The sequence below is a fragment of the Rasamsonia byssochlamydoides genome (assembly GCF_041956645.1).
Source record: "Rasamsonia byssochlamydoides strain NRRL 3658 unplaced genomic scaffold VTN77scaffold_15, whole genome shotgun sequence".
Taxonomy (NCBI): domain Eukaryota; kingdom Fungi; phylum Ascomycota; class Eurotiomycetes; order Eurotiales; family Trichocomaceae; genus Rasamsonia; species Rasamsonia byssochlamydoides.
The window spans coordinates 303,978-324,175 of NW_027192398.1; the positions used below are offsets into that span (position 1 = coordinate 303,978).

A 20,198-nucleotide genomic window follows, 5' to 3' on the forward strand; every position below is an offset into this window, starting at 1 on the left:
AGGAGGCAAATGTCCTCATGTGTTGTCTGTAATGAACCTGTTGTTTAAACGTAGGACCCTCTGCACAGGATGATACCTTGAGAATCATTTGCCACTCGAAAGCATAAAGAATACAAAAAAAAACCAGGAGGAATTCAAATGATTGTGTGCATGCTTGGCTTGAAACGAGATAAGCCAGCTCTCAGTATCCAATTCAGTTCAGTTCAGGCCTTTGACTGCCTGTGTATGTCTCGTGTCTATCTGCATCTAAGTATAAGCTGTGGTATCTTGCTCGTATAAGTATAGGTGAGTATGTATAACGTATCCAAATGACCTCAAAATCATCAACAATTAAAATATACGCCTCGTCCGGTCTTGACAAGGGCATGGAACAATGTATCGTACGTAGACCAGGGAAGGACATCATGTGTAATCAGACTGAGATCAATCACAAGCATTAAAGAAAAAGCCGGTGCGTGCAATATATCATGAATCAAGGCCCTGACGATGGTGGACCTCGAGATCCAACAATATAGACAAAACGAACGTGCATCCATCAAGGTGCCGATCATAATAATAGGTGCAAGACAGTTGGGTGGTGAGGTCATTACATGTTCAACAGGCTCATCTGCCGTCTCATCGGACTGCTTGCATCACCATCTTCACTCGGTCCAATGCCGCTATCAGTGCCCGTTGTGGCATTGTCAAAGTCAATGTCAAACTCCTCCTCCTCTTCTTCGGGAGCACTGCCACTCCAACCTTTTTGCACTGCACCCCGGGTGTTCCACCGCAGCGCACGCCGGACACTCTCAAACCACTCACCTCCGCCAGAGACGACTGTCGGGAAGGGATACTGACTGGCCTCCACAGTGACATAGTCGCCTTGGCGGAGCTCCACTCGCCCTTTGCCGTCAAACGAGCAATAGGCGGTCGAGCGAGATGAGACTGGTACAGCAATGCGAAGCAGCATCGTGTCGGAGAGGACCATGGGACGGAAGGAAAGGGTGTGAGGGCAGATTGGGGTCAGAAGAATGCCAGGGATCGAAGGATGGATGAGAGAGCCGCCAGCGGAGAGCGAATAAGCAGTGGAGCCTAGAGGAACGTCAGAAACCTGCACGCAAAACGGAGGGTCGAAGGGCGACTTACCTGTTGGGGTGGAGAAGATGCACCCGTCCGCCTGGACGACGGTCAGGAGTTCGTTGTCTCCGTACAGCTCGAGGTTCGACACATACGGCGAGGGACCACGGTCGATGACCAGCTCGTTCAGGACCTCAAACTGCTCGCACTCTTCGACGTCTCCGGGCGCAGCGCCCTTGCTCCGATCAGCACGGTACACCGTGCAGGTGAATCGCATACGCAGGTTGACGCGCATGCCCACATCGCCCATCACGTTGTTCAAATGCTCCTTGTATTTCTCAAACTCGAAATTGGTCAAGAAGCCAAGACTGCCTAGGGAGAAAGACAGAATTGGGGGCACGATGCGTTGGAAGAGCCACGACGTAAACAGGACAGTGCCGTCACCACCCAAGGTGAGCACCAGATCAAATTTCTCGGGCGATGTCCAACAGAGGTCAGGTGTCCAGTACCTGAGCATGGACTCGAATCGAGGCTCTTTGGCCAGCAGACCTGCAGCGTCGAATCGCTTCGAGTTGCGCAGCTTGGCGTCCACGTACACATTGACGCCGAGATCGCTGCCATACCGGGGCGTGCTGAGGAGCCATTCCGCCAACTCGCGGGTCAAGTAGACCAGATGGTTATCCCGCGCCTTGGTGACGATCATGACATTCTTCACGGCGCGTTTGATGGGCCGTCGCTGGAGCTGCTTCGAGACCTCTCTCACACCGGTCGCGGTTTGCACCAGTCGGGAATGCGACAGCCATTCATCGTCTGCGATCTCCTCGAGGATCTTCTGGATGTTGACAGCGTCGTCAAAGCGTTGGTGAAAAAAACAGGGGGACTTCAGGGCAAAGCGGGCGGTCGATGGGGTCTTGTCCGTGATTCCAGTCAACTGCAGGTTGGACAAGGCCGCAGACAGTCGCTGCGAAGAAGCATTACTGGTGCCTTCGCGTTCTGTCTCATCTCCAGAGCTGTTATTAGACTGGTTGTTACTGTTGAGCAGCCCCGTCAGAGAAGCCGCCAGCGGCATGGACGGAGCATTGGACATGGGTGGTCGCGACGCAAGGGCCTTCATGATGGTTTGGCGCGGAACGGAATCCGTCGATATGTTCTGGCGATGTTTGCGAAACGACTTGGGAGAGCGCAGTGGTAAAGGCGAAGTGGGGAGGGATGTCACTGCCTCACTGGGACGTTCAACGTCAACCTGAAGATGCGGACGTGTATTGCCAGCCGGCTGCTCCTCTGCGACCGGCTCGTTCACATGAATCTCGTGTTCTGTCTGCGACGGATCGATATTGCGGGCATAGTCTCGAAGCAATGAACCACCCACGGACACCGCGGAGGACGGGGCGCGCGACGGCGACAGCAACGGCCCGAATCTGTCGCTTGCGTTCTGGGTCGAGAGGACTCCCAGTGAAGGCCGACGCTCAGTTTCTGGGCGATTGTCCTGACGACCCGGCGACAGAGATGGAGACAGGATGGGATGCGTAAAGGTGGAGGGCATGTCGGGAGTGGGCATGGTGGTCCTTATACCAACGTTGACGGAGGAGCCGGACTTAAGTTGCGTAGGTGTCAGGCTAATCCCCCTAAACTCCAGACCACAACAACGGTCTCGCACGTCCTGCAGCGGCGCTATCGCTGCAGGGCCTCCAATTCCTCGAAAGCCAGGACAAAATGATGACGATGGCCAGACCTCCGGACCCGGAGGTAAGTAGGTAATTGGAGGAGACGCACGAGTCTAAGATGTCACCGCGGGCTTCCGTCTGGCGGGGCAATTTCGGATCGATGAGTAAACGCAAAGCCAAAGCTTAATAATATCAATAATCAGGGCCGGCCTGCGGAATGTATATTAGCGGAAAAGATATCACGCCGAACCCGTCTTCCGGAATTCGAAGCTGGCAATTGTCGACGCTGCCAACTAAAGCAAAAAGGACAAGGCTGGTAACCTCGTCAAGAATTGATATACGGAGTAATGTAATGTCCTCCGTAATATTCGACTTAGGGGGAAATTCGAATCAATGACGGCCCCCAGTTGGGGTTCCGAAGACGATCTGGCGGGGAAATTTCCGAGGGGGAGATTATCCGTTCCAACAACCTTGGAACCAAGAGAGGGAACAAGAGTTGGAACCAATGATGACAGGCAGTGAAGGCAAGAGGGAACGCTTTCGAAATTCCGAGAAGAAGGTAAACTCTATCTCGCCGTCAGCGCAGGCAAGATATAATGTAGAAAAGAATGCGCTGGTAAATGGGAGACAAGGCAATCCGAACGAATGAAACTGGTGACCTGCACCGACAGAAAGAATCGAAAGAAAGAGAAAGATGAGGAAAGTTTAAGTTATTTAATTATGACTCAAGAGTCAGTGAATAAATCTCCTGCGAAGGTCGAGCTCAGAAGAGGGTTGTTTCTGCCGTTTTATTTGTCCCATGTCCCATTGTGCCGGGCTGCATACAGCACATCTCCTCGATACAATTAATTCAGATCAGATATCAGACCGCTAATCTAGCCCGATCAAGTCAGGGGCTGGGATGAGGTTGGTATTCTCCTTCAAGCAGAGAGTCCATGTGCAACTATTCTCTCCTCTTCCGCAAGGTGATACAGGTCGCAGTTTCAGCCTCGCCGACTATCCGAGCGACGCTGAATCTGATGCAAGCTAGCGACTTCCCCCGATCCTTGGCGGCAGTCCGCTGCAGCTGACCTCGTCGCACCTTCCTTAAGATTACGTCGCTATAGCTGCCATACCTAAGACACACAATAAACAAGATTATGCAGATACACACACACCTCGCTACGATGGCTCAGCTGCACTGCTACGTATAGTTAGTTATTTATCACGCTGACTAATAGCAATGATAACAACAAACAGTAAAGAGGCGACCGAAACCATGAGAAAATATCAGCGTTCTAGGTAGCTATCCGGTACAGATGTAATTCGCGTGCTGTCTGCGGCCCGATCCATGATTCGAAACTCGGAGTGAGTTGGCATACAGAGTACTCCGTACAACTCACCCAGCCGAGAAGCCTCAATCTGTGCGGTAGCAGCTATTTCTCCGCAGAATGCGCAAATGATACAGGTTAGCACGCCCTACCCCTAGTACGCCTCCTGCCGTCTCCATATGCGCATTCTCCATGTCTGGCCCCGCTGCGAGGGTCGAAGGCAAGCTTTGTTTTGTCCCAGAAGCATATTTATCAATCTCCAACGGCATTTGAGCGAACAGACACCAAGCTCAGGAGCCAATAGTGACTGTATCCGATCTGGGCCCATGCCGGGGTCGACAGAATGAAGATGGCCGTCTGGAACGACTGCCGAGAAATGGCTCGTCTCCATGCCGTAAAAAAGGTGAGGCGGAGCTGGCAGAGTATCGTAGCTACGTCGAGTCTAGAATCCACAACTATCGCGTTCAAACGAGGATCAAGCGGCGTCAATCGTCCATGCATAATCTTGGTAGATCTTATCTTCGACGGTCTCCCTCAAGAAGCTCTCTAGACTCTGACCGTCAGTGCCCTCGGCCATCTGGACATCCCCGTCGCCCGTCACGCTCTTCGTTCCGCGACAGATAGCATATGCGCGCTCATGTACCCTATCCCACGTATCAAAATCGAAGCTCCCTTCGCTCTCATTCAGCAGCAGATGCCCCTTGGACGAAAACGCTAGGACGTGGAGGGATTCCGCTTCCTTGACATCTTTCACAGACGGGTCTCTGATGATTTCCCCGGAGGTGGTGACGGCCAATGCGGTCGCCGTGAAGGTCATGGACATGGGAATTGCGGCAGAGAGTAGTGTGAGGAGAGCTGTATGAAGTAGAGCCGGTAGGATGGGTAGATACTGCCAAAGACAAGCAGAAAATCAGCTCCCGTGGTCGCTTTCTCTTCGGTCATAGATGCAACGGCAGACTTACCGACTCTCCCCTGCGAATCTTTCCATCGCTTCCACCTCCCAAAACCACCAGTGTTAGCACGATGCCCCGTCGTGGAAACCCCTTCTCCCTCCCCAGAATGACCCTGCCAAGCAAACCCCTCAAGATTCCCTCCACGTATCGCTCTCCGACCACGCCAGGCGCCGTGCCCGGCTTGACCAGGACCTCGAGGGTAGCCTCCTCTGGTCTCTGTGCATCTCGACGACCAGACAACTCAACGGGTCCGTTGACAGAGCCTAGGATCCGGAACCCAGTGGCGGGGCAACTGTAGGACGCGGAGCCGTCGGCGCGACGAAGAGGTGAGATGGTAGCCATTGGTCCTGCCATTGATGCGACACGATGGATTCTGAAATGATGGGACGGCAGTCGAAGGCACCACAACAGTCTAGCCTTTGTGATAATTCCAGTGCGCCGATCTAACAGTTGCCAGCGTCGAGCTGCTGTCCTGATAGCTACAGGTGGTGTGCCAACTAGTCAGTTTTTTCTGTGTCGGAGCAGCGGAGTCCTTTTGCGGGGCACGCCTTGTGATTGGTGCATCAGTCGTACTACATCCTCCCGTACAACAAGCTGGATTAATGTTGTTATTTTTTTCTTTTCTTTTCTTTATTACAAGCCTTACAGATCTCGCTTTGCTTGACTGGTTTGAACTTTAAAGAGAAAATACCTGTTCTATGCCTGCGACTCTTGGCCCCCAAGCCTGCCTAGTACATACGTTATATAGTATTTATTATCTACCGCCCAGGCGGGCTCCCTAACTACATTCCTTGCTGTAGTCTTGCTATATACCTTACTAATATTTGTCTCCCTTACTGATGTACTTCCATTACATTGTCTCGATGTTGATAAAATATCGAAACCAAATGTTAAGCATGGCACTCACTCGATCGAACTACCAGACTAATATGCCCAAGTCTCGAAAGTCTGGGCCACTCAAGATACCTTAGAAAGAACTGGCATCTATCGAGGGATTCTGGCATGAACTGCTGCCGTCTGAGACGCAGGACATGCTTGGAAATGCATATGATGAAATCTGACAATGAGAGTGAAGTGACTGAGAAAGGAATCGAGGGTTTCAATCTGGTGAGTAGTGACGATGAAGATGGTGACTAGATATTAGCCCGACTGCAAAGATAGGATCAGGAAGAGGAAAAGCTAGGAATCCAATAGAGGCTATTAATATGGTAGATGTTATGAAGGCCATTCAGGTAATCGTTGCGACGAGAAACGCGTACGCCGCTTATGCTCATCTATAACGAGGGAGTTGTGTAACTATGACCTTGATCATGGTCTTGATTCGAGATGTATTATGCTTTATAGTCACCTGACTCTGTCTTTTCAGTGGAAGATGAACGCTTGCTAATCTTGTCAAGCGTGGCTGCCTATCTAGGTAGGTACTCCCCTTCGTGTATGGCAGCTCTTTCCCAGTCCCCCTAGCTTCAATCAACCCATCTTCTCCTCCTCGAAGCCATCATTTTCGTTAGGTTTCCCATTTCACTTCTTGTACAGCATATTGCGACGCTATCTAGCCATTCTCAGGATGGAACTCCATAAAAAGGCAGTCGCCAAGATTGCAACCAGTGTCCGTCATTTCTACGAGCGGAAAGAACCCTATCGGATTTTCCATGGCTCGACCAACAGCACGCGACCATTTCTCAGGGATCGAGTTGTTGATATCAGTGAGCTCGCAAATGTCCTGAACGTCAATACGAAGACGCGCACCGCGCTCGTCGAGCCCAATGTGCCAATGGATCGCTTGGTGGAATCGACAATGAAGTACGGACTCGTGCCCCCGGTTGTCATGGAATTCCCTGGCATCACTGTTGGCGGAGGGTACGCGGGAACCTCCGGGGAAAGCAGCTCGTTCAAGCACGGTTTCTTCGATAACACGATCAACTCCGTCGAGATGGTGCTCGCCAACGGCGACATCGTCGTGGCATCACGGACAGAGAATTCAGATCTCTTTCGCGGCGCGGCTGGAGCGGTTGGAAGTCTGGGGATCACCACTCTGATCGAGCTCCAGCTGATTGAGGCCAAGAAATATGTGAAGGTGACCTACTATCCCAAAAGAAGCGTGGCTGAGACGATACACTCTCTTCGTGAGGAGATATCCGACCCGTCCAATGACTATGTTGACGGCATTCTCTTCTCGAAAGACCACGGCGTGGTCATTACAGGACAAATAACGGACGACAGGTCAGAGACGGTCAAAGTCCAGACATTCAGCCATCCCTTCGATCCGTGGTTCTACCTGCACGTGAAGAATGAGACCCTCGCAAGATCATCTCCTGCCACTGATTATATTCCCCTGGCGGAATATCTCTTCCGCTACGACCGCGGTGGCTTCTGGGTTGGCGCTTCCGCCTTCGAGTACTTCAAATTCCCCTTCAATCGGTATACGCGTTGGTTCCTCGACGACTTCTTGCATACTCGCATGCTGTACAAAGCGCTCCATGCCAGTGGTGAGTCCCGTCGCTACGTCGTCCAAGATCTGGCACTCCCCTTCTCGACGGCTGAAGCCTTTATCGATTATACTGCTGAAGCTTTTGGCATCTGGCCGCTGTGGCTCTGTCCGCTGAGGCAGACGCCACGGCCAACACTACATCCGCACACAGGGGAAGTCGAGCCCGACGGCATCACGCCGAAGCCGATGCTCAATATCGGGCTCTGGGGCTTCAGTCCCGCCAACAAGCACACTTTCCTTGCTGCGAACCGCCAGCTGGAACAGCAGTTGCGGAATTTTGGCGGCATGAAATGGCTCTATGCGCATACCTACTACACCGAACAGGAGTTCTGGGAGCTGTACGACCGCCGGTGGTATGATGCCTTAAGGCGAAAGTACTCTGCGTCGATAATACCCAGCGTGTATGAAAAGGTGAGGGTCGTCGATAGCGAGGTGGATCGGCGAGAGGAGTCGTGGACCAGCTGGCTAACATCGCTTTGGCCTCTCGGGGGGCTTTGGGGGATCTGGAAGGCGATTGAGAGTAAGGAGTATCTGATCCATAGAACCTCGGCCTGGAAGTGGAAAGAGAGTAGTCAAAAGTGACAGGCCTCTCTACGTCCTGTATTGCTTAGGCGTAGCAGGATTAGTTATCTGCCTGGGGAAGAGGCGACTGCGCAAGTACTCTTCTTTCCACCTGTTATTGCGTTTTCCCGCGCTGTAGAAGGGTAATAGTTAGTCTTAACGATTAAAGAAGAAAAAAAAGAAAGAAAAGAAAATGGAGCTAGGGTTCACAATTACGCTCAAAGCTGTCATGAACCACAGTGAATGGATCGTCAATGCAAAATTCCTTCCTATTCTGTCCAGTATACAGAACTTATGAAATAGCATGTCATTTTCATCTTCATCTTCATATTCATTCTCATTCATTCCTCATTCTCAACATATCATGTCATTATTCGTATAGAACTGTCTGTCTAATCTCTTTTGAATAGAGGCAATCTTCCTGTACCATCCCAGATATGTGTAGAAAAGTAAGAAACCATAAAAGAAATGAGAAATACAATCTAACAGAGTAATTGACGCCCATCTCCCACGTTCAAGAACTGTTCGGAGTAGTGGTTGTTGCTGTAGTTTTAGCAGTGTTAACAGCCCATCGGATCAAGCTGGCGATAGTAGAGCTGACGACCTCCTTTCGAGGAATCTCGTGCCCGCCGCCGTGGTCATAGACCCTCCGGACCTGCGGATCGCACAGGTTGGCGAGCTGCAAGCCCGCGAAATACCGCGGATCCTTGGACCCGTAGACATGGACGGTCGGGATCGTGATCTGATACGGCCCCGTAACCTGGCGGGCCAGCTCGTCGGGCGAGATTGAGGACTGCGTCAGGCTCGTCAGGTTCAGGTCCTTGACGTCTTTCCACCGTTGCGAACCCTCCGCCAGGATGGCGGCCGTCGCGGCTCGCTCCTGCAGCGCTTTCCGCGACGCCTGGTCGAGCTCCTTTGCCGCGGGCGAGACGGTGAAACCGAGCTCCTGCTCCAGGAACCTAAGCGAGGGACCGCCGCAGATGAAGATGGCGAATTTGAACGGAGGAGGCGTCTGTTGCCGCTGATGGTGCAGCAGCACGCTAGAGCCCAGCACGCAGCCCTGCGAGAACATCATGACGCCGTCATACGGCCCCTTGCGCGCGATGAGGTCGTCCAGCCAGGCTTGCGCCGCAGCGATGTTTTCGACCGTGTCGTCCTTCCAGAAGCAGTAGTAGGGAGGGTTGTAGAAGAGCTCGATGCCGGCAGCAGGGGTCGAATCGTGCGGGGCGTTGACGAAGTCGAAGTCGATGTTCTCGCCTGCGCCTGCTGCTGCGCTGCTTGACTTGAGGGCCATTCGGAGGGAGACTGTTCGATGATTAGAATGCCTGCGCTGTGACAGTGCAAGTGCCTGTTCATGACTGCGCATTGACCGTGTCTCTCTTACCAGTCTGCGATCGGAAAATGTCACCGCTCGTGCCGAATCCATGCAGGCAAAGGATCCTCATCTTGACGCTGGCATGTGCTGATTGCAGCTGAGGTGCGTTCGATCAATCAATGCTGACTTGAACTCTGATTGCGGAGTAGTGCACTGACAGTTACGAAAACGACCACGAAGCAAGAAAGCACGCAAAGCAAAGCGAAGCGAAGCAAACAATTGCAATCGCGATTGATCCACTACGTTCAAGATCAAGAGAGCGTTTTTCTGTCTTTTCTTTTCTCTTTCTCGCGTTTAAATAAAACAATCCAGTCTAAAGCACAAGCACGAGTTACACGCCCGTCGGCCCCCGAGACCAGCCAGGCGGAACCGATTGGCTTGGCCGGGCTGGGCTGAGCTGAGCTGGGCTGAGTACATAATGTAGACTCGACGAGTCGATGCCCCTCGCATGGATAATTAGATGCATCAGTTATCTGTCTCCTCAGCATGCAGGGTTCAATGCGGAATGGTTGATGGTGGTGAATTAATGCATGCAGATACCTGCAGAACTGAATGCAAGGAGGTCCGGAAATACGTCTCCACAGGCATTACTATACCTAATCTTTATGATCGGTACGGAGTAAAATAAGTACCTACCGAGCAAATATCTACGAGCACCCGGTCGACTGCCCTTCTCGTTTTAGTAGGCGAGCATCGCCGCCCTGAGCTCACCCCAACGCGGGTGAGGGGCAGCTTGTCTCACGTTCCCTCAAATATGGCAGTTCTGTGTCTCCCATTGGTTTATAGGCATTTGCACAGTCTCTTCTGTTGCTGCCTTAAAAAGAGGCGCCAATTGTGGTGCCACATAGGAAAACAAAAGTTCAGTCCTTATCCCATAGTATCCTCCAAATGCAGGAGGGTATTCAATCCGCAGAGCATCCTCATTATTGCCACTATGATAATTGTTTGGTATGAACCCTTTTATGGTCATCTGGTTAGATTTCGCTCATCTTTTTTTTTGGCATCTGTAGTGGTATTTTTGTCAATGCTATTTTCCTTATGCTGACCTGGGTGGACAGTGCAATCTCCCTCCTGCGGCATCCCTATATGCCTTCCATAGTAGATGGAATCACCATTGAAGATGGGAGATCCTGTCTGTCCAAGAGGTAAAGATATGGGAGAAGTTCTGGCAAGAAGCTATATCCCATGGGCGAGTTTGTCGAGCTTTGAAATATACTCGACCCTGTCCCAGCCTATCTCACTGATGTGAGATCCTAAAGCAGGAGCATAAGGAGGGATCTGAACTATGCCTTAACAGACATTCAGTCCGGGAGACCTCAAACAGCACGTAACTTGTCACCAAGAAACCAATCTTACTGACTCTTGCTGTGTGGCATTCCACAATGTGTATGGGTTTTCCCTGGGCATATATACTTTTGGTATGTTGTTTCCTAGATGAACAGTGGTAATGGAAACAAGGTCCAACGCTATAGCAAATTTGTACCAATATCTGCCTTATCCAATTTTCTGTTGAAGTATACAGGAAGGAACAACTATATTATTGGTGACTAAAAAGTTCCCATCCCTGTTATTCTTTAGCATACCCCAGACATACTTGATACAATGTTAACAATGTTTTTGCAGAACAATGGTAAGGAGGTCTACCGCATTTGCTGCCATTCTGTTACAACATTTAAATGTTGAATCAAGGTGAAAAAAGGACTGCAACTCAGTTGCCAGAATTACTTGATGGTCTCCATGGCATTTTGTTCCTTGGACTTATAGTCCAGGAGGACACAATGCAGTCAAACCAGGGCAATGCAGCCAATGTGAAGGACAATATCTGACCTGATAAGCTTTGATCATGGATGACATCTCCTACTGAACGAGCCAAGATCTGGCGTGTACTGGACCTCCAGGAGATCAGCTATAGGTGGATGTATAGTGCACCAGGCAGGCTCATGAGCTGCTTAAGTCAAGAATTTAAAAGAATCTTCCTTCCCCTTGGAAGCCTTTAGATGGATGTCATTTCTTCCTTGCTGGTTCAACATAGATGTGTACTATAGCCTGGTTGCATTGCGATGTCAGCAAAAACCATCTAAAGGTTCTCTCTAAAGCTCTGTACCCTATGGTAGGTTCTTACTTGATGCAATGCTCCTGCAGATCCAGGAAAAAAAAATCCATATTTTCCCTCCTTAAGACAAGAGCCAAAAAGGAAAATATCCACAGACCTGTAGTTTGCAGAAACTTCACACATCTAGGCAGCAGTTAATCAGGCTCACAGTATTGCATCTAGTACATGTAGGAGGGCTAGTGTTCTTGAAATGGCTTGTTCCTTGGATTGGTCCTGTCAGACAAATGACTAATCAAGGATCAACTGTCCGACAATGTGTATCTTCTTTAAACTGGTCGTAGACTTACGTATTATTATGCTGAACTAGGCATAGCTTGAAGCAGGTAGATAGTGTAGGTTTTGGAGGGTTGACGTGACATGAAATCAGGTAATGCATGCATAAGAAAAGAGTTTGGGTAATCTCTAAAAGCTGATAAGTCCTTTGTTATATAGTTACAAATCGCCTTGCTTTCTGAAATCTACTGGGTTCGACAGAAAAGGGTAACATGTACCAGCACGATTTGAAGACATTTCCTAGGATACCTTCCATCTGCCCCGTGTCGCAGTGCCATTTCGCAACTATTGGTACAAGGCCCGCAGAATTCAATCTTTGCAGAAACCAGTATCCAAAATCTCCAACACAGTAGAATATATCCAAAAGATAGCTTCTTTGCGATCAAAAGCAATCTTTGCCCACGTTTCTTTTCTCTCTTATACAGTCCTCTCCGCCTCGCGCGTGTGGCAGGGTCCAATTGATCCCAGTCAGGATACGCTGTTCTGAGAATCCGATCATATGCTCGTGTCTCATCACGACCACGTCGTTGGATTCGGTATTTTCCGCAGAGTCGCTCTTTCTGGACAAGTGCGATCGACGTAGGAAGTGCTCGTATTGAAGGATCCACGCAAATCGCAACCGAATGGCGATTCGTATCTTCTCATCAGTAACTATTTTGTGTTCTGCAAGGCTCGATGCAGTTGTGTTGATAGTGTTATGCTCATCTCCAATGGGAAATCTGTAGCTAAGAAAGTTTGCCGCATCCTCCAAAAGAGGTCACGTCGCATTCGAATTAGTTGATGTAGGGCTGAAGGACATCCGGAGTTTGTCTCTTGGTCCTCAGATTGCTGTGGCTCTGACTTTTCTGCGGCTCGCTTTTGCGTTGCAGGGTATTCGTCGCGTAACTCATTTTGAATAAACTGCTCAAGATTCGGAGTTTCCGCCCCATAATCTGCAATAGCGTGAGCACAAGTCATTCTTTGAATTGGTGCTTGGGCCGTCTTATTGTCGGTAGATATTTTTTTGATGAAATATCCACAATGAGCAGAAAATAAGAGGCTTTGATTGTCGCATCTCCAAAAGAGCTGAATCGCTTTAAAGTTCAGAGTATTGCATTCTGGTCCAGCTGCGAGTCGGTTTTGATTGCGAGCTGCTTTGGAGTCGACCGCTATGCTTTGTCATCAAGGATAGATGCACGTACACGGAGCAGCAGAAATCCAACCCTTGCTCAAATGGTCTTGGTTTAGGGTTGCTCGATGACTTGGACAGAGTCGTGGTGACAGAAAGACTTAATGATGCTTAGGACCAAACCTTCAGTCAGGTAAGTCATTTCGGGGACTCAAATGCCCTAAATGTATCTTAGACCTATCCATGGTAGGGGCGAACAACAATAACCGTTCCTTATCAAGCACAGCATTAAATGGTATTGGAGGCCACGTCGAGCCCAGTGATCGTTTGTTTCCTGTTGATGGCCGGGATTTCTCATAGGTTAGGATCTCGCGGCATTAGGAAGATGATCAGACAAAGACTCAGCAGTCTGAAGAGGCTCAGGGTGGTCTGACTCTAGTCTAAGACACTTACTGGGTGACCAGAATGGCTCGCAGCAAAAATTGCACGGCAGTACAAGTTTGTCCTGTCTCACAATTGGATGGATGTCGGAACCCCTTTCCATGCGGATTCCCTTTCCATATGGAACTTCTTTCCGCTTGGATCTTCTCTCCACCTGGAATACTTTTCCATATGGGACTCTCCTCCTCTTCTTGTGGAATCTCCTAGTTGCTTCTGTACAGGATTAATACAGGAAGTTGCGATCGATTGTGACGTTCTGAGAACTTGTCAGTACTCATCTCATCTCAGATGGCTACACATACACGCGCCTCTTCTAATATCTTCGGTATCTTGATATCCCATAATCACATATGCAGGAATCTAAACACGCAATGAGGTATTCATCTCTGATGCTCGCTTCTGCCCTCGCGGGTATATACAAGCCCATCATTATTCGCAATTCCTCTGCATTGTAGACATAGTGTCTGGCAAGCTTAGACGCTTTGATCTCGAGCACTTCACATGTCATTGCGAGCACTCCAGTCCAAGGACCAGTTTTCCACGTGCTGCTCGGAATTTATAACACTAAGAGAGTGACTCAAATGCATACCATTCACAAAGGCTTAAATTTAAATTAGCCTTGCCTGAAAGCTCGTTTGAGCCTCTGTTGACTAGCACATTTTCAGCCCCTACAAATAAGGAGACATCCCGGAGAACGGCAAGCTACACGGTCATCCAGATCTGTTTTTAGAGGGCCATTACCACTGGCCCTTCTACTGTTTGTCATTGTTCCTGGTCACTTTCTGCTGGTCACCGTCTATCGCTTTCTCAGCGTCTTTCTGGCAGTTGCCGCTGATTCTGCCAGTCACCTTCTGCTAGTCACTTTCTGTAAAAAGGGAGATAAACAGGATGTGGTATTCTTTTCACCAGCAAAGATGGTCTTCCACTGCAGCGCCGAAATCGATGAAGATATCAGGTCATTGACTAGTAATTCTTTCCCATAGTTCCGCCAGCCCTCATAATTCTCTTTTTATGCTGCAATCATAAGCGCGGTCAATTCTCATTCTAGCCCTTAAGGCCTAATAGCTGCTTCAAGGGTGAGAGTCGCAGGAGGTGTCACATTTGAGGATTGAGGCTAAGAGTTTGCAGATGTTACTATTGCTCTGCTCTACCATGTCAAGTCTATGGGTTCAATTTTCTTAACAGACACGAACTCAGGACCATCGTGATTGAGAAACGACGATGGGAAACATGGTCAAAGCTGATCCAATTCCACCATCTCACGATTATCAAATACTCCCCCCTCCCGTGCGGCTTCAGTTGTCGATCTACCCGAATAGCGGTAGAACTGGGACCACTACCACCGTAGCAGAGACTCAGAATGACGACAAACCCCTTGCCGCCCTCCAATGTGAACGTCGTCGTAGATATGGAATGGACGTCAAAATTTCTGAAATTTCCCCAGCCGTTGGGTCGATTACCAGGTCGATATATCTCCCAAACTAATTTTTCCCCGTCTCACGTTCGTTCTCTCCGTAAGAAATTAACTTGTACTCGACTGTTGGGTATCACCAATCATGTCACTGGTCATATACTGTAAGAAGAGTTCGGTGGATAGTTTGGCCTTCTCCGATGTTGAAAAATCATAGAGTTGGGTCTTTCGAATGACAAGTCCTTGGGAGTTGAAATATGCTTGCAAAATTCTTCCTTGCTTTCCACCCATGAAAGAGAATACCATTACCTAAAAAAAAAGGTATAGATCGATTAGATTTGACACGTAAGGGAGGACGAAAAGCATATTACTAACAGGGATGATGTTGTGGCTTTGAAGAGAACGCCTTTCCAATCGTGTTATCATCGCCGCCACGATTGCAAGTACCTCTCCACGTAGTAAAAGTTTCTCATCACCTAGATATCCATGTGCCATTGTGAACATAACATGCGGTTGGCCTTTAGGAGGCTGCCAAGCATTTATTGGGGTCCACTTCATCGAATTGAAAACTGTTTCCTCAAAGGCATCATGGATGACTGAATTCGAAAATTGTCTATTGGCAGTAATATTGATTAGTAACTATCACACAAAGCCTTTATGGTACCTAGGTAACTTACACTGGTCTCCAATTGGTCAGTGACATCAGTTTTATCTGCCTGTTATCTTCCGCTTTTCGCTTATATGCTCTGAAGTTCCAGTCCATTATTGAGCACATGAAATCGGCCTCGTCCAAATAACTCTCTTTGAGTATTGGCACGCCTTCCCAGCAGGCATCATTGCTTCTGATCTCTGCTTGAGTGGGAGAATGCTCTGGGTCGATGGGGTGAGCTCCGAGTCGGTCTAGTGGACAAGGTTGGAAGAAGCATGGGTAAGCAGGGGCCGAATAGCTGCCGTCACCATTCAACACCAAATCCTCACATTTGATGTTGAGGGCATTTGTGAACATTGTATCAAGGTAAACACGAGTATCTTCCTCAACGAGTCGATAAATCACATCCAGACTCTCCAGGACTTTTTCGTGGGCGTCGCTCTGAGCTCTCTGTTCCTGGTCTTTCTGGTCTTTCTCTCTCTTGTCAGAGCGCCTCTTGTCAGAGCGCCGAAGACTCCCAAAAAACCTGCGAATGGACATCTTCAAAAGGGCGCAGTTGCTTTGTGGAATGAAGGAACAACGCGCAAATATATGTTGGGGTAGTCAATGACTCGTTGTCCAAAACCGGCCTAGCGCCCTCTTGCTGCCTGAGATGGGTACGTATATGTATGGACTACATACGTAGTAGTTACCTAGGTACATGCGTGAGAGTCAGTTCCAAGGTTCCCGCGGCTGTGACTGCCTATGAAGTCTGAGTTTCCTAAAGTATCGTGCTCGGAGATATTGAGTACATTGTCTGACAGGAAGCGTGAAGCATCTTGTGCTTTCATAAGAAAATAGCAACAATGTCCAAGGAGTGTTATTATCTAAGTATATAATCATGACGACCGCAACCTTGCCTGACCTAATTAAAGAAATAATAAGTGGAGAAGATATAGAAAATTTTATATGCCGTAGGGAAGACTATTCGGAAGGGGGTGTCTTATATTGAATGCGTAGTTAACGGGAACTGGAAGCGAGGATTGACTATCATACTCAAAAGCCTGCATAGAGCTGGAGGGCATAGGATATTACTGCAAAACACTGCTTGAACAATTCAATGTATCGACGCCATGAAAATTAGGAAGAAAGCAGGTCGTGTAATTAGCGCGATGAGAACACGTCTCCTGACTTCTCGTGCTCGCCTCGCAGGTTTTGTTTACCAACAAATTCCAAGTCCGTGTTTCTCTCTCTCTCTCTCTCTATTAGGACATATTCTCTTTCAGCCTTTTTTGCCATCATAGTTTTTTGATGTTCTAATCCAATATCCCGTCTAAAACTCGCTACCATGCCGAAGACATCACCAAATTCGCAAAAGCCCCCGGAGATCCCGAAGGAGGAGCTAAATGTCCCAGCCTTTGCTATTCCTGCTGATGAAGAAGATTTGGATGAGCTCATAAAGAACGCGAAATTACAAGGAATGACCATCCATGATCTAGAACAGGGGTACCTTGGGTCGGGATCCGATGTCACCCAGAAGCAATTCTCTATGTTCAGGACAATCTACCCTCCCCTAAGAAAAGCAAAGAGACTCATCAGCGATAAAGCTTTATACGGCCTCGACCAGACATGGGAAGAAGCCATCGACATCGTCAAATCCTCGCCAGAGCTAAAGAACTAGCTAAAGATCGTCGACGATGATATCCAAATCAGATCCCTCACTGAGCATACCGAAATATGGCCAGGATCATTTAAGCCGGTGAGGGAACTACAAGAGCAGACGATGGTAGTCGGAGGGATCCCAGACAGAGAAAGGGTTATGGGTCAGCCTACTCCAAGGCCGAAACGCCTTCGAAGAAAGACCCAGGCTCAATTGAAGCCTAATAAAATGACCGATATCAAGACAATTGGGCATAAGGTTGGCCGGTCTTTGGGGGAACTATTCAAGGCAGGAAGCAGCAGTGCCGCAAAGACCGATTCTAGTGATAGTTCCAGCAGCTCCAGCAGCTCCAAAAGTAGCACCTGACTTTAATAACCAGTGAGTTCCTCCATCTTCAGATATGTCTATTTATTTAATTACTAACCCAATCACAATTGCCAGCCTCGTTCTCATCTCCTAGGACCGCCATCAACTTTTCATCACGTTTGCATCATACCATCAGGACTACTATGACTACTTGGACAAAGAAAAGGCCACAGTGACACCAAATGCTTTTCTCAAAATGCAAATATATGGGCCATGGAATGTCAGCGATTCAAGCCACATGGAGGATTTTGCTGTGGTCATAGTTGCAATGACACTCATAGCCAAGCAGGCGGCATGAGGGACATCTTGTTGATAGAGATACATACATCTCTTTGGATCTTGTGGACATGAGAAACATCAGGAGAAGATAATGATTATGTGTACAGGTGTCTATCTATCACCTCTCTGGGATGATGGCATTGGGTCCTGTTTTGATTACCGAAAACCACTGACCAAACATACGAGAGAATCTTTGCGAACAGCGCAGATGTTGAAAAGGCAAGGACACTACTTCAACATTGTCTGTGTCAGCCATTAACCATCATGGAAATGTTGCCCCCTCTCTTCTTTTTTTTTTCCTTCCCTCTCTTCTCAAAATCCCTCACTCGCCTGATCCGATGCTTCACTCGTTGATTCCTGTTTTGCTGGATTTATATATAAACGCTGGACAGATCGCTTCTGAGTTCCATGCCGTAGTTACCGGTATTAGCCTAAATCTTCATGTCTTATTAGAAGGGGGGAACTCCTTAACGCACAAGCTTTTTGACCATGTCCCTTGGATGACACCTTAAACCCGAGGCCGAGAATCGATGGATCTCGAGCCCTAGCGAGATAACAGTGGTATGCTTCTAATCAAATTTTTTTTATTAATCAGCTTGAGACCTGCCCAGTTAGCGTTTGGCACCATTGTTGGATCGCCCGACTCTACACCAGAAGTCCAGGCATTCACTGGCGGATGGCGCCACAAAAGGAATGTTCCCAATGGTGCTACGAGATGTTGCTAACCATGGAGATGCACCAAGTTCATAGCTTGCCGGCATTGGCGTGTGGGGGAAGCTGTTTAATCGAAGAGGAAATCTACGCTACCAACTTAGATAGGAAGGTGACACCTTGAATCTAGCCGTGCTGCGTGATATAGCTTCTGATCCGCCCCCAGATGGGCGTCGTGGGTATTGCAACCATCATGTTGGTGCTGGGGCATTCCAACATCTTTGAACCTCTCTTCAGGGTAGATGCTTTTATCTGGAAGTCTAATTGGTCTAATTCAAGTCCAGGAGGTCTGCATGTTAGTTAAAGAACCTTGCCTATCTTCATAAAGCATTACACATAAACTGTTCGAGGCTCAAGAATGCTTGGTAGGTCGTGAAATTGAAATACAGTTACAGGTCATGGCACGAGTAGCGGCTTATCTACCTGGCCAAATCCAAGTTGTAGACGGCGTGGTCAAACCCCAAGATACCCAGTTCCCCAATAACCTTGGGTTCTTCGCTGGTGGAACGAATCAGGGAACTGTATCGTAGCAGGAAGCTTTTGGCGACGCTGTAATTCAGATGGGCACAGGCGGCCTGCATGGCTGCACGATGCTGGGCAGTCATCGGCCTCAGAGGCGTGTACATGGTCAGATCTCCGCTTGCCCTGCCCTGCCATGGTATCATTGACTGACAAGCTTGGGCGAACAGGCCCACTACTGGGAGGTCTATGCCTTGATGGCCAGCGACGACGTCACCCCGGGCAGTGAAAGTCTCACAAATTTCCAAGAAAAGGTATTGAACGCGATCACCGGCCAGGGCACCCAAGATGCCAATACACTGGGACCCGCCATCGACTGGAACTTGTTCAACCAGCCAGGAGACAACACGCGAGTCATCATCATGACGCCGTATGCGGACACCAAGGAGGGGCCCATCAAGTACGAGAACAAGATCAACCTGATCATCAACCTGCTTCAAACCAATATCCCCGGCGCACAAGTCCGCATCCGGGGATACGCAAGATTGAACTACTAATACAACAGACAAACTGGAAGGTACGAGGGACCCAATGCCGCCCTAGTCGACCAGAGCAAACGAGGCATCGCGCTCTTCCAGTGAGTGCCTTCCGTCCCCTTGTCCTTCGTAGTAGACATTGCAACTGATGCCCTCCCAGGTACGATGGTGCTGGCAACTATAGGCTGTTCTATGGAGCGAATTTGTATAGGCAAACAGACCCATTCTAGAAACACAGACTGAATTCGTGTCACAATCACAGCATAGGTGGAATCTGAGGTGACTGGTTTGGCTGTCAAGCCAAAATTAAGAAGGAACAGGAACTATACTTAGTCGCAATGTGAAATACAGTCTTCTATATCTGATGAACCCACATTTTGTCTACTTATTTAAAATCGGAGTTTGGTCAACACTGGCTTCGACAATGTAACTCCACTCCTAATTAATTAAATGCTTATCAAATGCCACCATCCGTTCGTAGTGTAGCTAGGCAGGGTTGCTTCTTAGCGCAAGTCCAAGTCTTGTTAGTCGCCGCAGTGCTGGTATGGATGTAAGATCGCAACTGTCTTTCTGTTGACAAGAATCTCTTTCTACAAACAATATTCATCCTTCTTCATCCTTAAGACTGAAAGATGCCTGCTCGAACCCTGGAGAGCTTGCCGGCCGAGGTCTTACTGCTCATTTGCGAATATCTTGATCACGTATAATACGCCAAGCGTGCTGGCTTTTGCGTGTGCGAGCAAGTTCTGCTATTCTGCCACCACTGCTCTCCTCTTCCGTACGATCAAGTTCTCTGTGCTCAGCCG

The 20,198-nt window shown here is 48.9% G+C and overlaps 6 protein-coding genes across 6 annotated transcripts; 2 read left to right on the top strand and 4 right to left on the bottom strand.

Moving 5' to 3' along the window:
* Window positions 1-586: 586 nt before the first annotated feature.
* VTN77DRAFT_1951 (uncharacterized protein) lies at window positions 587-2,599 on the bottom strand (the record flags this gene model as incomplete). The annotated part of the gene is made up of 2 exons (XM_069417739.1): window positions 587-1,071; window positions 1,126-2,599. 2 exons carry the CDS (start codon window positions 2,597-2,599, stop codon window positions 587-589), a joined length of 1,959 nt encoding a protein of 652 aa, XP_069279737.1.
* Window positions 2,600-4,505: 1,906 nt separating this feature from the next.
* Window positions 4,506-5,337, bottom strand: VTN77DRAFT_1952 (uncharacterized protein; the record flags this gene model as incomplete). The annotated part of the gene is made up of 2 exons (XM_069417740.1): window positions 4,506-4,919; window positions 4,993-5,337. 2 exons carry the CDS (start codon window positions 5,335-5,337, stop codon window positions 4,506-4,508), a joined length of 759 nt encoding a protein of 252 aa, XP_069279738.1.
* Window positions 5,338-6,547: 1,210 nt separating this feature from the next.
* Window positions 6,548-8,053, top strand: VTN77DRAFT_1953 (uncharacterized protein; the record flags this gene model as incomplete). Its single annotated transcript, XM_069417741.1, has 1 exon — window positions 6,548-8,053. The coding sequence occupies one exon, from the start codon at window positions 6,548-6,550 to the stop codon at window positions 8,051-8,053; it is 1,506 nt and encodes a 501-aa protein (XP_069279739.1).
* Window positions 8,054-8,546: 493 nt separating this feature from the next.
* Window positions 8,547-9,477, bottom strand: VTN77DRAFT_1954 (uncharacterized protein; the record flags this gene model as incomplete). Its single annotated transcript, XM_069417742.1, has 2 exons — window positions 8,547-9,337; window positions 9,417-9,477. 2 exons carry the CDS (start codon window positions 9,475-9,477, stop codon window positions 8,547-8,549), a joined length of 852 nt encoding a protein of 283 aa, XP_069279740.1.
* A 5,387-nt stretch (window positions 9,478-14,864) lies between these two features.
* VTN77DRAFT_1955 (uncharacterized protein) lies at window positions 14,865-15,942 on the bottom strand (the record flags this gene model as incomplete). Its single annotated transcript, XM_069417743.1, has 3 exons — window positions 14,865-15,062; window positions 15,129-15,366; window positions 15,431-15,942. The coding sequence occupies 3 exons, from the start codon at window positions 15,940-15,942 to the stop codon at window positions 14,865-14,867; spliced, it is 948 nt and encodes a 315-aa protein (XP_069279741.1).
* Window positions 15,943-18,976: 3,034 nt separating this feature from the next.
* On the top strand, window positions 18,977-19,413 carry VTN77DRAFT_1956 (uncharacterized protein; the record flags this gene model as incomplete). The annotated part of the gene is made up of 2 exons (XM_069417744.1): window positions 18,977-19,024; window positions 19,087-19,413. The coding sequence occupies 2 exons, from the start codon at window positions 18,977-18,979 to the stop codon at window positions 19,411-19,413; spliced, it is 375 nt and encodes a 124-aa protein (XP_069279742.1).
* Window positions 19,414-20,198: the final 785 nt, after the last annotated feature.